Source organism: Glossina fuscipes, unplaced genomic scaffold, assembly GCF_014805625.2.
Source record: "Glossina fuscipes isolate IAEA_lab_2018 unplaced genomic scaffold, Yale_Gfus_2 112, whole genome shotgun sequence".
Lineage (NCBI taxonomy): Eukaryota > Metazoa > Arthropoda > Insecta > Diptera > Glossinidae > Glossina > Glossina fuscipes.
The window spans coordinates 3,521,109-3,538,556 of NW_023998455.1; the positions used below are offsets into that span (position 1 = coordinate 3,521,109).

Consider the following 17,448-nt stretch of genomic DNA (forward strand, 5'->3'; position numbering starts at 1 on the left):
ATATTGAGAAAATGAAATTTCTTGGAAATTTGTGCATAACCCTGTTAAAGTTAAAATATAAATTTTTCTATTGTCGCAAAAAGTAGCCAGCAAAAAAAAAAAAAGAATATATATATATATATATATATATATATATTTATATATATATGCATACGTATATATATAATCTGCAACAACAAGAAATTTAAGGTAGTAGGAAAAAATACACACACATCAAAGCGGAAAAAGAAGAAGAAGTGCATTAACGTGAGTGGCTTAGCATAGATGACAATAAATAAGGTGTAAAAAGAAAAAAAAAAAAAAAAAAACTAAACAAAATATAAAATTATTATGCTGGCTTATGTTATAAAAGCAGTGTGCAATTGTTTGAAGTGTTTACTAATACGGAGCGGGTAAAAAACTCTAGCAAATCTATTAATTGGCAAAAAAACTTATACAAGCTATAGGTAAGAAATGATTTTTTTTCTTGTTAATAATTACAATTTACGAATTACGTGTGTATTAAGTAAAGTAATATCAAAGTGTATTGCTCGGCTGGTATGTTTGTTATTGTTGTATATAAAAAAAAAAGCTTTTTCTGGTCTTTGATTTCAAACCAGTTTTCCCGTATTTGAAATTTTATGTCAAATGTGTTGTTTTTATGCAATTAGAGACATTATTTTGTAGATTATGAAAAGCGATCTGATCTTATCGCATTGTTTGTTCAATTGTCTTTTGCCCGGTATTTTTGGAATTCTGATATTAGTTACTATACATTCTTTTTCCTGGGGATAACATGTGTTTCTATGTATCAATTTTTTTTGCAGTTGTTTATAAAAAAAATACGCAGAGTGCATACAAAAATGATCAAGATTGAAACTATTTCTTTAAGGTTTAGTGTTATTTTCAATGCAGTCGAGTCTCAGTCAGTGTCTCGAAAGAAAAGTTCTTTGCTTGAAGACAAGTTTAACAAAATAATGGCATTTCACACTTAAAGCGAAATTGAACGAATAGTAAGTCGTATTAAATATGTACTCTGCACATTACGTTCCTGAAGTAATATCGACGGTTTATTTTATATTCATTTAAAAGTAGTACTTAGTTCATAACAGAACTAAGTGACAAATATGAAGTAAAACAATTACATTTGGCCGCGACCGAGTCTTTGTTTCTTATAGCCATTACAGCCTTAATACTGTTTGATAATATTTAGGCTTTGTATGGCGTCTCAAGCTTCTGTCTGAAAGTAGCAAACGTTTCGTTAACAGAATAAAATTTTCATATTCAACAATATGGAGAAGGCGTGGTCGATATGATGCCAATTTTCGTTATTATATCCGTTGTAGTTTATAGGCAATGAGTAATCAATGAAGGCTTCTTTAGGATCCATTGATGGGTTGTATAGTCAAGTCGATCTTGATTTCATCAACACTTGTTGGATATAATGGCAGAACCAGAGGAAGGTTAATACACCAGTAGTACTAATGACAGCAATTTAGTTTTGATTCCATAATCTACTCCCTAACTTTCCCACCGATGCATCTTTGAAGGCACAACTTCTCCATGACATCATCTATCATTAGAGGTGCTGAAGCAGCAAACTTGCCACTCGATCGGCTTGTTTATTTGTAATAAGCCGATTAGGCTACGAACCTAAAGCGTTTTAATTTTCTCTATTCTCTAATTTGTTAACGGTGCTCCTGCTTGAAGTCGAGGGATTCCGGTTAGCTTGTAATACATACAGACTACTAGAAACAATAACAGTTTTAACTTTGTTTGTATGAGCAAAGTTCATAGCCTTGGCTTTGGTTGTAAACGTTGAAGTATGTGATTAAGCAGAATTTTTCTGGAAGCATCTACCACGACAAACCAAGTATATGCAAGCAATATGTATAACAAGATCCTTTCATTAGCCAAGTGTTTGCAATAAACAACAATGGCTTGCAGAAAACTTCGCTCTCGTAGTAATGAATCTTCAGCACTTGCTAAAACTTAAGTACATACACCAGTCCGAAGACTTACAATAATACTTAGTATATGCAACAACTCAAAGTGCTTGCAACAACATACTTACTTGTGGAAATTTCATCGAGGTCATGGACGTCCATTACGGGCAACAGTCCAGGTATATAAACGCATGCAATAATCCCAAGAGTTTCTTGCAACTATCTTCAAGCAACACATATAATAAGCAACACCGAGTTAATCAAGATTCAAGAACTTCAAAAGCCCAAAGCTGGAAGTAATTGCTTTAACGGTTTTATTTTATTTATTTAGTTGAGACTGAACGAACTCGAACTCTGTCTATGTTAATTAAAATAAGTTAAAGGACGATAGTGGACCGTGGTTCACCATTAAATAGCTTACATCATCCTATAGGTATTCATGTAACGACTTTTCAAAATGAGCCGTTATACGGATAGGGGTCGAAAAAGTGATGTGATCCGAGCCAAGACATTTTATTAGGTAGGTTGAACACAAAAACATAGACGGACGGACAGACAGGCCTAATAGTATAATAAAAAATTGGTCTCCCTCAAGTCGTTCTGGGTGTTGCATACGTCCGACGAAATTTTTACATATCCTTGTACCACGAGTGGTGTAAGATATAGTTCGACTTCAGATTAGTAAAAGTGGCTCGCCATGTAATTGTAACGCCAAGTCTCTTACTGTACAGTACCTATAAACCATTATAAATCATTACATGATAATTTACTATTCTAGGGGGAAATCATAAAGAAGTAATGCCTGTATAGCTAATAATCGTCGAATTCTTGACACCGCATCATTGGAAAGGAGTCTCTCATGCAATGCATACAATATATCAGTGGTTGTGTCATAAGATGGGAAATAATATATAACCAGATGAAAACAGGTATAGGCAACTGTCGACCCGGTACATTCAAAACTTCAAATAATTCAATGTGACCGCTACAAATGCATTGTATCTGTCATTATTGTTGGCTCAGCTGCGCAGCTATTAAACTTGATGTGTTGTTGTTGTTGATTTTATGCCACAGGCCATAAAATAAACAACTTAGGAGAAGGGAGAGTTGCCTTAGAATGCTGTATTTTTAATAAGAGTCGGGTTTTGTTCGAGGCTCCATAGTGATGTAAAAATTGAAGTTTGTCCGCCGATGGGAAAAGTTACCAAACCCTGGGATTATAGCAATCATCTATTGAGACGATTTTTATAGAATGCCTTAACCTTGCTAACACCTCACTTGGCGGACTTGATTTTAATAAGACGGACAAAGGATTCGTCTTAGGAGTTCTTCTCTGAATCTTCCTTTATGAAATCGATTGACTCAGACCGCTTTCTTAGCGTGCACCACTGTTTACATCCAAATGTACTTCCATTGCGACTTAAACAAGAACTTCGTGATTCCATATTGGATGATATCAGAATTCATTCGAGTAGAACGAGCCAAATTTTGAATTAATATATGTATGTATATATTTTCTATTAAGAGCATAATATTAACGGGACTGTATGTTAAAACATTTCTGCTCTTAGATCCATAAAAGTTGAATTTGAAGTAAAGGAAAAAATTTTCTTCAAATTCTTTTACCCAAATGATAAAATCGAGCGATTTTCGAGTTTTTCTTTTTATAGATTGAAGTATATTTCCATCGTTCCCTTTGTAACATTGTAGAGGCTGTAAAATTTTTAGTTTTTTTAATACGTGTCCGTCCGTCCATATGTCCGTTCGCATTGGTAGTCTTAAACTTTCAAAAACGGGCTTGACACCTATACAGTTCACACCTATTCAATTCCGTAGGTTACATCTTAAAAATGGACGAGACTTTGGAGACTTTCTATACGCTTGCGCTTCTCACGAAGGCGGATGCAATTTCCGTATTTCTTTCTTTAATAAGAAACTATAAAGTATTAATTATACACTTGCATTTATATTGAAAAATTCTTCATATATTTAGTACTTCACTTTCAAAATTAATGTGTAAATGTAAATAAAAAAAAAGATTTTTTTTTTTTTTTTTTTTTAAGTTCAATGATACATACGATGGCTAAAGCAGTGGAAAAAGAAAGTGAATTTGGTTTTTCTTTATTTTATTTTTATATTTTATATATACATATATATGTATATAATTGTTTTTTCGTTTTCAGTTTCTCTTCCAGTGTTTATGAATATTTTTATTGCTTTTACAATACACCCAAAGATTTCTTACTTTTCAACAATTATACACTATTGTTGCTATATACTGGATGCATATATATAAAAATACATAGTTTTGTTAAGTACAAGCTCTTAGTTCGGCTAAGACATAGATGTATAAACATGGCCGTTAACTTTTTATTTTTTTTTCTTTTAATTGTTGTTTATATTTTTATTTATTTATTAATTTATTTATTTATTTATTTATTTTGTTTAATTTCTCAAGTATAAATGTATTTTTATTTATTTAAAACTAAAAAGAAAAACATTACAGCAAAGAATCATGAGTGGGTTTTAGATAAAATAAATTTTGTTGCTCCCTACCTGTTGAAAAATGCAATTCTTCTTCTTTTTAGTTTAAAATGAGACCATTGAAGTTATGCCTATGTTATTCGTATGCGTGCATGCTAACACGTACATACATACATATAAATGTGTGTGTGTGTGTATGTGTGTGTGTGAGAAAAGACCAATTAAAATATTTTCTAAACAATTGTACTTTGCGTTGTTTTTACTGCACAAAGGTTACCGTTATATTATGCAGTTGTTACTCTTAACCATCCATGCCATAGAAAACCTACTTCTATTAGCCTTTTTTTTTTTTTTTGTTTGTTTTATGTTTTTTTTTGCATTTATTTTTCACGGTGAAAAGAAACCGAAGACGAATGAATTCACATAAGTAGACTCAGTTATATACATACGTACGATACGATGCTTATGTAGGCAAGGCAATGTGTACCCTTTTCTTTCTTTTTTGATCTCTTTATTTGTATGCAAAAAAACCATAGGCCAGAAAAATAATAGTAATAATAATAACAACGGCAAGAAAAAAAAGAAAAAGCATACATCTGTTGTGCACTTTTTTAATACATACATAAACAATAGGAGTATGTTTGACATTTTTGTGTTATTATGTTGAAAAATATGAGAATTTTAGATAAATTGAACAACATATATGCCGTAGATGCATGTAAGAAATTGCTTGCACATATATACATGCATATATATATATATATATATTCACATTCACATACATGCATAAATATATATATATATATATATATTCACATTCACATACATGCATATATATATATATATATTCATCTTCTTGCAATGATATTATTTGCAAAATGTATCGTAATTTTTCATCTAACTACAAATCCCTTAATAGAATATTTTAATGTACTCTGATGTATGCAACTTTGTGCATAAATATCACCATACAATTGTTTTATGCTTAAATGCATCGCACTTGCCGTCAACATTATATATTATAGTGCAATTAGATCACAGAGAGTAAAGAGTAATAAACTAAACATATATCCATATGTAGGCGTTAAACAATGGCAGAGTGTGAAGCTATGTGTTGTCAGGCGGCATAGTTCAAATAAAGCAAAAGCATTTTAAAAAATTTCCATAATTTCCAAATTAGAAAAAAAATAGATAAATAGAAGCTTATACTGGGCGAGGACTCACCCTTAAATATCCTGCACCACTACACTTAATATTGCTAATCATATAATGGCTTTTTAAAATGATGCGTTATAGGGGGAAGTGGTCGAAAACGTGGACTGAACGCGTCAGTGTAACATATTTCATCAAAATATCTCAACAATTTATCTTTGGTCAAAAGACGGACAGACGGACCGACAGGTTTAGATTCTTTTAAAAAGTAATTCTTAATCGATTGGTATAAAAAAATGTCAGACTATCTCGAGTCCTTTTTGTGTGTTGCACACATCCGCACGAACTTAGTACACCCTTGCATCGTAAGGTCGTGTAGGGGATAATAATTAAAAAAGTAAGTGAAAACGCTACAGCTCACCATTAAATACCCAAAACCAGTAACGCTTAATACATTTACTTATGTAATGGCTTTTCAAAACGACGCCTTATACGGGTAGCGATGAAAATGGCTCGATTCGAGCTGATCTCAATGTCATTGGGCCAAAACATGTCGTTATGCCATATTTCATCAAAATATTTGAAAAATTGTTTGATTATTAATTATGTGGATTACAGACGATCGGTTGGATGGACGGACGGATAGACAAGCAGGCTTCTATGTTGGTTTGTAAATGTAAAACATTTTTATTCTACTTAATTTACACTACTTTCCAGTTTATTTTCCTACTTCACTTTCAAAGTTTATAGAAAAAGAAATAAAGAAACGCAAGCTTCATTAATTTCAGCCTCTCTCTCTAATTGCTGAGATATCAATGGCTTTGCAAAAAACAAAAATTAAAGAAATTTTTTTTCGTTCATTTGCAAATTTTGTTCGTAACTAATGCAGATGAATAAATATTTGTATTAAATGATCCCTTCAAGACATTTGGCTGGCAAAAATCAGACAAAATTGAATAAAGTAGTTTTGCTAAACGCCTACAACACTGCTATAACCAGGACGGCAGCATCGCTTGCTTTCCATTACTGCAGCAAATTTGTGCAAAGTTTGAAAAAAAAAAACCCTATCACATGTCTATGTTTTCTTCCTATATACACATCCGAAACCTTAAAACTCGACTTTCTTCGCTAAAGGCCAATTTTTGTTATCATTCGTTTAAGAACAACAATTAATACTTTATTGTTTATTGTTAACAGGAACGATAAGAAAGCAGTGTACATGTGATGTCAACTTATCACTTTCAAATCTTTTTTACATAAGCATATCATATTACTCAATAAATCCCCGGTCTGACATTATATATATAACTTCTACGTACTTTGACAATTTACTTAAGTGGGACCCTCTTATCGGGTAATTTAGAAATGATATACGGCATGCCGCTTGCAAGAAGAGTACCGTCAAAGGCCTTTGCAAGCTTTGTGGGCAGAGCGAGACCCGTCGTGCATTTCGTTAATGCTCCTGCATTGTGGGATAACCACAGCCCCTACGTGAATACTCCCCGAAAGTCTGCATCCAGCAGTGCCACGCTACCAGTCCTGCTTACCAGGCCAAAGCAGAAGTTTTGTTGGAGGGTGTGTTCAACCTGACCATCGTGAACGCCAAGATTTTATTCTGTAACGCTTTAGGATTATCGGCCATAGTAACAGGCATAGTCTTCTTTTTGCCTAATTTCCCCGTGACAAGTAGCTGATATTAATTCAGCGAACACAAGGCACGAACTCACACTACCAACTTCTCCCGGCCTCTCATTAGCTCACTGACCTGTCAATTTTAAATGTGGGTTGAATTCTTAGCAGAGAAGTCTTTAAGCGAACGACTCGTGAGACACTCAGTGGCTTCTACAAGGTGGCCGGTATGTCTGACATATACATGTCAACACTGTTTACACAAATGACATATGACAATCGATGGAACATGGATTAAATCGGCAATAAGCCGAGTAGACAGCAACTGGCAAACACCATCCAAATCGCTCTATCCCACGAAAAGACAACTAACTAACTAACTTGTAAGCTAATGGTCGGAATGTCATGAAATATTTAGTTCGAAGGTTGATACTCTTAACAGTATTGCTATGCAAGCGTCCGAGAAGCGACGTCTCCGTTCATTACATGTAACGATTCGTATACATATGTAAACAAACAATCAACAAAATGCAGATACGTTATATTTGTTTTCCCATGTAAGAGAATCTACAACTGCAAGAATTGATAATTTTTGTTGTACTCTACATTGGTGAACAGGGCATATTAGCTTTGTGCGGACGCATGTAACATGCGGAAGCGCTTAAGGTAGATTCATCTTTTAGTACATCGATCGATTCAGAATCATTATCTAAATGGATCGAAGCCTGTCTGTCCGTCTGTCCGTCTGTCCATGTAAACTAATGTTCAAACTATAGGTTGCAATTTTTGAGATATATTGATGAAATTTAGTACATTGGTGTGTTTGGACCCAAGGGCGAACGCTATTGAAAATGGTTTGAATAGATCGACTTTTTCGACAACTCCCTCTATAACGGCCTATTATAAAAAGTCGTTATATGGAAAAAATTGTAATTTTTAAAATTTCCAAAACAAAAGTTGCTAAGTGATAGTATAATTGCGTTCTAAATTCGTATGATAACTTTGGACTGGCTGGGTCAATTTTTGATCCCCCCTTTTATATAACGAAAGCTGAAGTTTATATGACAAAATGCTTCGTCAGGTTGCCGAAGTTCAGAATGGGCCCTTTCAATCCCACCAAATACTCAATTATAACCTCACTTGTCACAATCCAGGCTTTCATGTCGTTTCTGGAAGAAAAGGATCACATAACGTATTTCTTCAGATATTTCACTCATTTTCAACTGAACAAAGCATTAGAAAACTATCTTCACAAGAAGTATAAACACATGTTTGTTTGATGTGTGGGCATCAACACCATCTAGTGGCAAAAAAAAAACGCGAAGACTTTTCATATGTATCATCTACTATAGGCTTGTTCTTTAATCGATATTAGAAGCATTTCCAATACATGTAAATAAAAGAACTTTCAATGCTTCAATCAATAAGATCGATATCTTAATTGTTGCGACCGTGGAATGTTTAGCGAAGAACGTAATAAACTGTCGAAAGCTATTATTGACAAAGACTTCTACGACAACAGCACCCCATCTCATATATATACAAATATATATTTAAATATAAATGTGATTTATAATAAAAAAAAAAGGCAACAACAACAAAAATTGACCCATATGACAGTATTGACGTGATACCTTTCATTAATTGAAATGATTAATCGATAAAGAAAAACAAAAAAAAAACAAAAAAAAAAAAAAAGAAGAAAGCGTCAGTCATATGACGATGCAAAGAGAGTTGCATGGAAGCGAAGACAAAATGTGATAATGGGTGAAAAAATGAAGTTGTATTGTTTTTACTCGCTTTACCTATACTAACGTATCCTAAAGTAATAATAGCTGACTATCAGCGACCAGTATAGAAAACTTTGCCTTTTTTTGTATTCAATTCGCTTTCCAATATTTCCTTCCGGTCTATGTATGTGATCAAATATGGAATTGATAACTTCATACATATATTACTTTTCGTTGCTTTTTATATGCATTTTATTTATAATTTTTTTTTTTTTTTTTTATTATTATTTATTTATGCAAGTTGTACAAGCGCTGATGAAAATGAGAAATAATGAAGAGTAATTGAAAGCAATAAAGTATTACATAGACAAGTAAGACCTAGTTTTGCGCATCAAATCCAAAGATGAATTTTAACAATTTCAAAATGGATTAAAAAAAAAAACACATAAATGCATCATAAATTGGTTTTCATCTCCTTCCGCATAAATGCTGATAGAGAAGATATTTGTGTGCGCTTAAGTCGCATCATTTAATAACTTCTCTCTTATATCAGTCAGTTAGAATTTCGAAATAAGATCGACTTAGGTGTATCGTACAACACGGCTCATGTCATTTTTCCAGATAAAATCTATTTCTTCTCGACATTTTAGCTAAAACCGAGTCCGTAACAGGGAAATACGAATAAGTTTTGGAAACCTTTAAATATGTTATCTGGGTCAAAATTTTGAATACCCTACGGCCTACAACTAGCAAGTAATTAAACCAGCTACAGTCGCTACATCCAAAAAAAATTTTACTAAACTAGCTTTCGCTCAGGGTTAACGAGTAACTAAACAAGAAACCGAGTTGAGGCAGTGACAAACTAAATTAGTTACTGCTTAGTGCTACTGGGGGATAACTAAAGTTGTTTTTGCTTGACATTAGTGACTAATTAAGCGAACTACTAACTAGGATCAACGTTAGCGATTGATAAATCTAGCTGCAAAGTTAATGGGTAATTAAATCAGTTATCATCTAAATTCCGTAAGTAAATAAAACAACTATTCAGTTAGCCTAGCTTGAGAACCTAAATTATATTATAACTAATATAAATTTTTTCCTACCCAAGGTTAGCAAGTAATTAAAGTAACTGCTATCTAGGCCTGTAGTGTTAGCGAATAACTAAACTACTTATCAATTTCGCCTAACGGGTAACTAAATAAAAGGATTGGCGAGTAAATCAAGCGTTAGTGGATAACTAGGCTTGTTACTGCCTAAGTAAGACTAGTGAGTAAATAATTTGCCTTTCTGCCTTGTACCAGCGTATAACTGAATTAAATATTGCCTTCGACCAGCAATCAATTTACCTAGTTTCTAGGTCCAAAAGAAGCGCCATAATTTCCTAGACGAACCGTTGCGCTAGTCATCTTGTCTACATAAGCTGTTGTTATTATCACTCACCACATCGTCTAATAAGTCGGTAATGACCTTCCTTCCTTTTGAAATTAACTCCTATCCCTATTTGAATCGATTGGTGGGTGATGCAGCTTTCTATGCAATGCAAACTGCGAGCCGATTCCAATCCCGGCGATAAGCTATCGCGTATAGTAAAATACACTATGTCCACTGTGCCCACTACGGCTTACTCTGCTTACACTTCACATCGTGTAAATTTACGAAGTTTGTTTCTTAAGATTTAACATCGAATCACAAGCGCGGGCGTCATTGCGGGCGTGTAATTTCTTAATTAATCACGTCTAGGATAGTTTAATATTAAAAAGGAAAAATCAAAAAGATATTTGCTCGAATTATCGATCATACGGTTAACGGAAAGTATTCCTAATATTCGGTTTTAACCGAATTTGACCTATGTCTTGTTATTATTCAGACATACAAACACACCATCGATTTTAAATGGCACTAATTAAACTGAGAAAAAAAAAAAAAAAAAAAAAAATTGAAAATACACATTTAAATAAACGGTATTGTTATTATTGCAATGTTTGGTGTCACTTGTTTACATATAATACATATATATATATATATGTATAGGGTTTGTCTGTCGTCTGCACTGTTTTGCATGGTGGCTCTAGTGCAGCTGCTCGAGTTTTGTTGATACATTGCTGGCATTGCTATCTGATGTTATAGTGGTATTGACGACGATATTGTCTGGCGATATTTATTATTCGCTGTATGCATATGTAGGTGAACTATTGTAATGGTACGTAATGCAGATGGAATGGGGAGAAACTGTCAAATGTTAATGTCGCCTGAAATAATAACTGGCGTTTGACTTTTCTTTTAGATGATTATTATTATTATTATTATTATGCTTTTTATCTTTTTATTTTATGTTAAAAAGTTACGGTTTAAATTCCAGCGCAGAATATGTAAAATGAGTTCCAATTATATGAATTACTAGAATATGACAAATGTGGCAATGATAGGTTAAGGGAAGGTAACGTAAGGATTTCCACTTCTTTAATATTTACGTATGTGTGCATGTGTATGTGTTTTTTTTTTTTTTTTGCTATGCGCGCTAGAGATAGGAATCTTCAAAACTTACTTCTGACCCGTACCAGTAGCATGCATGAGCGCACGTATACACTTCGTTGATAAATGTCACCCGCGAGTTATTACTTAACGGGCACTGGTTGTAGTTGGTGCTCTTCGTTTAGAATGCCGGCTATTCTGTTGACTTACACTTCGCTCTTCCTCCCATCCGCTATCTCTTCAAAGGGGATAATTAATGCGGCAATGCCGTTCACGCTGCTCCATGTTTGTGTATTTGTGCTCTTTTGTTCAGGTGAAAAATTATGAAAAGATACCTGTTCAAAAGGCAGAGCGAGACTTTAACTCGCCCAAAACCACCTAAAGTCCTATGCCCTACCCTGTGACACGACCGTTTGGACCGTATACTTTCACCGGGATAGTCGTTTAGACACTACTTAACTGCTTACGTTTACGCTTCTCATTTCTTGTTTTCCCTTGATGTTTCCGGCGAGCACTCTTGCCGTCTTGCATATTTTCAGGTCGTGCAATATATTTTTTACAAGATTGTCTGGGAGAGGGATTTCTGTCTGTAGAGTCTGTCGTTCGTTGTGGACCGACAAAGAACACATGTTCAGCGTCTTCGCGGCACTTGCAACAACTGCAACATCCTGCTTTAGTTTAAAATTATGTAAGTGGGCTCTAAAACAACCATGACTGCTTATCGATTGTGCTAAATGAAAGTCAACCTCACCATGCTGCCTATTTGGGGTCTGCCTTTCTCGCGACTTCTGCAGCGAAAGATGCTATGCTCTGCATCTTCGTTCGTTTCCGAGCATGCCGGGCAATTTGGCGAATTGTCGTGCCCGAACCTGAACAGGTACTTTCACCAGTCAGGAACTGGGTGTGAGGTAGTACTTTACCTCACCGTGTGACCTTTCGATCCATTGCATTATATTTGGAATAACAACGTACGTCCTTCTTCCATCCGTCGTTTTTTTCTAACGCGATTGCCTAGTCCGCATATCGTCCGCCAAGATGTCGATTGACATGGCACCAGCAATCACAAGATCAGCATCGTCCGACACTGTCCGGAATCCGCTTATCTGCCTTAGCGCACTAAGACGATATATTGCCGCCAACTTTCGGTACACTGCCTTCACTGTGAGTGCACCGGCCCAGACTGGGCTTCTGTACATTATGACCGAAGTTATCATCGTGGCTATTACATTCGATTGGTGAATTTCGGGCCTCCGATATTTGGCGTAATCCTTGCTAGCGACGCCTGGATGTCGGCAAACTTTCTCAGCCGCGTACTTAACGTGGTGCTTAAAGTTGAGTCAATGGTCGAGCATAACTCCAAGGTATTTCATGGCACTTGTGTGCCTGTGTGTGTCTTATCTCGCTATGCGAGTTGGATATCCAAAATTTCAAAACAAACGAACGCATCTCACTTAATATTTCAGCTAATTCTTTTGTCTATGGCTGATTCAAGAGGGTTTGCCATGACGTTTGGTCCTCCACATGAGGACAACGGTCGTGGCGTCTTCACAAGTTTTATTCTCTGTGGGTCAAACTTTCAGTTCGATTTACGTATAATCACAACAGCCGCCAAAGTTGGCAAGAATCGAACCAAAGCTTTTTATCACCTATTTGCGATTTCCGGTCGAATCGCATAGTCCTATTATTTCCAATTAGCGAATGGCGACGGACAATTAGAGTCCTTTTTCCTTGTCTACGTTGGGCACGTGACTGTGAATGCATCACTTTCATTTTGAAAGTGAGACTTCTAAGCGATGAACCAGTTTTATTTTTACATTTCTACTTGTTTGTGATCTCAAATGTGATAACGGCAGCCAGACAGATAAATGGATAAATGATTGCAAAAAAATTAGATTAATTCAGGATAAATTCATGTTCCATATGCCCATCGACACCGAAACATTTTTGAAAACAATAAGAAAAACATCCATCATTGCTTACGTATTTTACCTATGCGTACGAGGCGAGAAGTCTTGCAAAAAAAATTAAATAAAAGTTTTATTAAAATGCAGCAAATGTGTGACGCTGTTTTGCATGTCTTTTTCATTATTATATCATCTTATCCTTTTTCACGTTTTCTTTTTTTATTAAAAAATTTTTTAATCTATTTTTTTTTTTTTTTTGTATACATTTTAAAATACCAGATAATATTCAGTTTATGATCTCCACCGATATCTCATTAAACTAGTTAGATAACAACGATTGTGGCTGATGATGATAAGCAAAACACTTTTCATATCTCGTACATATCTCGCGAAAGAAAGCAAACAAACAAACAAAATTTAAAGTTAATTATTGGCCATAAATTTTCTTTTTCTTTTTCTCTATTTTTTATTTCGCACATACCTTTACTTATATTCAAACATAAACATTTTTATCTACTTATATATATATGTATAATATGTTGTGTGTACAATTACAGATTATACTCGTGTGTATCCACTACAAAGTCAACAATGATGACATTAAAAAGTTAAAAAGAAAGAAAAAAAAGAAAAAACTTCCTGGCTTTTTACTCACTCACTCTTACCACAGAGAAGCAAATTGTATGCAGTGGCTGTAGTTGGTGAAGAGCACCGTGTGCGGCGCGAGATGCATTAGAATTGCACTTTACAAGATAACGCGAAATATCACAAATGCTGACCAAGTTGCCCAATGTCATAAATTCGAATAGCGGCCAGCCATCAATGAATCCTTGCGTAATAATAATATAACATATTGATCGAAGCGTGCGTCGTCAAGCGAAAACGTTCTTCTTTCCTTTAAGTTTTCGTACGTTTTTCTTTTTTTTTTTTTTTCTTTTTTTTTTTTTTTTTTTGTATTTTCCTTTAGAAAATTGGAAAAATATATTTTATTAAAATTGAATTGTAAAAGAACAACAACAAAAAAAAAATAAAAAAAAAAATTATAACTACGCTCGTCATTTTTGGCCGGTAATTAATAAATTGCTTTAACCAACGTGTGGCGAAACGGGCGCCGGAACTGTGCTGCCAGTTGTGGTTGGCTGCACAAGCAATGTCGCACAGTGCTTTAAATGGTGCAGCCGCAGCAGCAGCAGCAGCAGCAGCAGCAGCCGGTGTACTCATTGATAGCGGCAGTGGTGGTGGTGGCAGCAGCAGCAGCAGCAGTAGTAGCGGCAGCACAAATACCGGTGGCAGCAGCACCTTTCAAACCGCTACTGGCATTATGGACTCATCGCGTGTCTCCACTTGCCTTATATCCATGTTACTTATAGTTTACGGTAGTTTTCGTAGTTTAAATATTGAACAAGAGGCACGAGAGCGTGAGCAAAAGAAACGCAATGAATCGATGACAAATTTAATTACCGGTGAACCTGTTGAACAGGAGCCCAGTAAGTGTGATTGCGTGCTTGTGTTTTTATTAAACACATTTCAAAAAAAAAAAAAAAATGCAAAGTTTTTATTAACTAGTTTCGCTTATTATCATCATCATTATTATTATTATTATTGTATTATTGCAGATAAGTTTGCTACTCTGGATACTATGCATGCTTTGTGTTTACCTTTGGGTGCCTCAATATCTCTTTTAATCATGTTTTTCTTTTTCGATTCCATGCAATTGTTATTCGCTGTCTGCACTGCAAGTAAGTTGTCTCATTTTTTCCAATTAGATCATCATTGCCTAACTATATATACTAACTATATATATTCCTTTATACATATATATGTAGTTATTGCTACAGTCGCTTTGGCATTTTTATTATTACCCATGTGCCAGTATATCATACGGCCATGTACGGACGGCAATCGAATATCATTTGGCATTTGTGGACGTTTCACTGCCGCCGAACTCTTTAGTTTTACACTCTCCGTATCGATTGTTTGCATTTGGGTTCTCACCGGTCATTGGTTGCTGATGGATGGTAAGTAAATTTCTTTTTTAATTTACTTCTACCAAAGTATCTGAACGAAAAAAAAAAAATATTTGCAAAAAATTTAATGTGTTTTACTATCCACCGATCTTTTTCAATTCACATCGCATAGAGCAAAGAAATTAAAGTAAAAATCTAGTGCGCCTTTGACAACATCAAAGGCATTCGTTAATAGTTTTTTTTATTTTTATCATAAATGTGCCCTTTTCGTCAAAAGCCCTGTCTTTGATCGGCACTGACACTGTGTCCAGGCTATTTGCCAAATCCATATAACATATATTTACCTAACCATAGGTAAATCTTTCACCTCTTTTGTCCTATTGAAAATGCGACCATTCCGTGATCAAAAAAAATTCTAAATTCAAGATCTTTTTACTTTAAATCCAAGATATTCTTTTTTTCTTCTTCTTTGTCTTGGATGGCATGAAACCATTACAAGGTATTTGCGTGAATGGGGATTTTCGCAATATGTTTGTTCGCTTATTAGATAAAGTTTGTTCACTCTTCAAAATTTAAGCCGAAGAAAACAAACATGTATTTTAATCAAAAATATAAATTATTTCCAAATATCATTAAAGCTTTAAAAAAAAAAAAAAAAACAAGCAAGAAGACACCATTTGTGGAACAGCGATTATCCAGACAGACTGTGTATAACAAGTTTGATCAAAAATTACGATTTGTAGGTTGAATACAACAAGACCACAGGCGTACAGGGACGGACAGACGGATAAACATTCAAAATCATCGCTAGACTGAAAGTTCTTCTTCTTCTAGGTGTTGTAGGTGTTGTAGAAAAGTAAAATGGCATCATTTTGTTCGACTAGAATTCATCATTAGAATCATGATGAATAATGATGCTCCTGATCATGCTTTACAAAATTGATATCATTTTTAAACATCAAAAAATATTTCATCATATTATTATTATTATTATTATTATTATTGTTATTATTTCCAGCTATGGGCATGGGTTTATGCGTGGCTTTCATTGCTTTTGTACGTTTGCCGAGCTTGAAAGTGTCCACATTGCTATTAACCGGTCTACTCATATACGATGTCTTTTGGGTATTCTTCTCCTCCTATATATTTAGCACAAATGTTATGGTTAAAGTCGCTACACGACCGGCTGAAAATCCTGTTGGTATTGTGGCTAGAAAATTTAATTTGGGGAATATGGTTAAAGAGCCACCGAAACTTAATCTACCTGGTAAATTGGTATTTCCCAGCATACACAATAGTGGTCACTTTTCTATGCTGGGCTTGGGCGATATTGTGATGCCTGGTCTATTATTATGCTTTGTTTTACGTTATGATGCCTATAAAAAATCCCAAGGTGTAACAACAGATCCCACATTACCGCCACCAAGAGGGGTTGGTTCGAAATTAACCTATTTTCATTGTTCCTTATTGGGGTAAATATGAAAAAAAAAAAAACAAAAAAAAAAAGAAGATACTATATATATATATATATATAATATACGTTTTTAAAAATGTGCTTCATTTGAGATTAATTTTATTTTTAAAAAGGTATTTCCTCGGCCTTCTAACGGCTACTGTTAGCTCGGAAGTGTTTAAGGCTGCTCAACCGGCTTTATTGTATTTAGTACCATTTACATTGTTGCCTTTATTGACCATGGCTTATCTAAAGGTAATCATTTCATTATTATATATTCCGATATAGCGTATTTGTATGTAAAGTATGTTTGGTTATGTAAATGATTTTCTTTTGTGTTAAAATTTCAGGGTGACTTGCGTCGTATGTGGAGTGAACCTTTTATAACACAACAATCCTCAAAACAACTGGAAGTCTGAATGTTTTCTCTACACAACACCAAAATATTATTTTTCGTTCATATTTTTTTTTTTTTTTTTTTTAACTTATATGTATCTACTACACATATTAATTTATAAGCGTTTGTTTAATATTATTATTATGATTATTATTATGATTATTATTATTACTATTATTATTATTATTATTATTTCTCAAGTTATTTTTAAATGTGTGTAATATGCTAGCATAGCTAAGGTAATCTTATGAGATTTAATTTTTTACAAACTAATTTTTATTATCTAATGAATCTTAGTATCTTAGTACTTTACATTTTTTAAATTTTGATTAATT

General features: G+C 34.2%; 1 protein-coding gene across 1 annotated transcript; it reads left to right on the top strand.

The window, feature by feature from the left end:
- Positions 1 to 217: 217 nt before the first annotated feature.
- On the top strand, positions 218 to 17,222 carry LOC119639396 (signal peptide peptidase-like 3). The gene is made up of 7 exons (XM_038036733.1): positions 218 to 446; positions 13,854 to 14,783; positions 14,913 to 15,035; positions 15,123 to 15,314; positions 16,282 to 16,735; positions 16,851 to 16,971; positions 17,067 to 17,222. Exons 2-7 carry the CDS (start codon positions 14,447 to 14,449, stop codon positions 17,133 to 17,135), a joined length of 1,296 nt encoding a protein of 431 aa, XP_037892661.1. The 5' UTR covers positions 218 to 446; positions 13,854 to 14,446; the 3' UTR covers positions 17,136 to 17,222.
- The last annotated feature ends 226 nt before the right edge of the window (positions 17,223 to 17,448 follow it).

Coding starts and splice junctions, on each gene's coding strand:
- LOC119639396 (XM_038036733.1), top strand. CDS start 14,447: ATGTCGCACAGTGCTTTAAATGGTGCAGCCGCAGCAGCAGCAGCAGCA. Junction 15,315..16,281: donor TCATTGGTTGCTGATGGATG/GTAAGTAAATTT, acceptor TATTATTTCCAG/CTATGGGCATGGGTTTATGC. Junction 16,736..16,850: donor TTTCATTGTTCCTTATTGGG/GTAAATATGAAA, acceptor ATTTTTAAAAAG/GTATTTCCTCGGCCTTCTAA.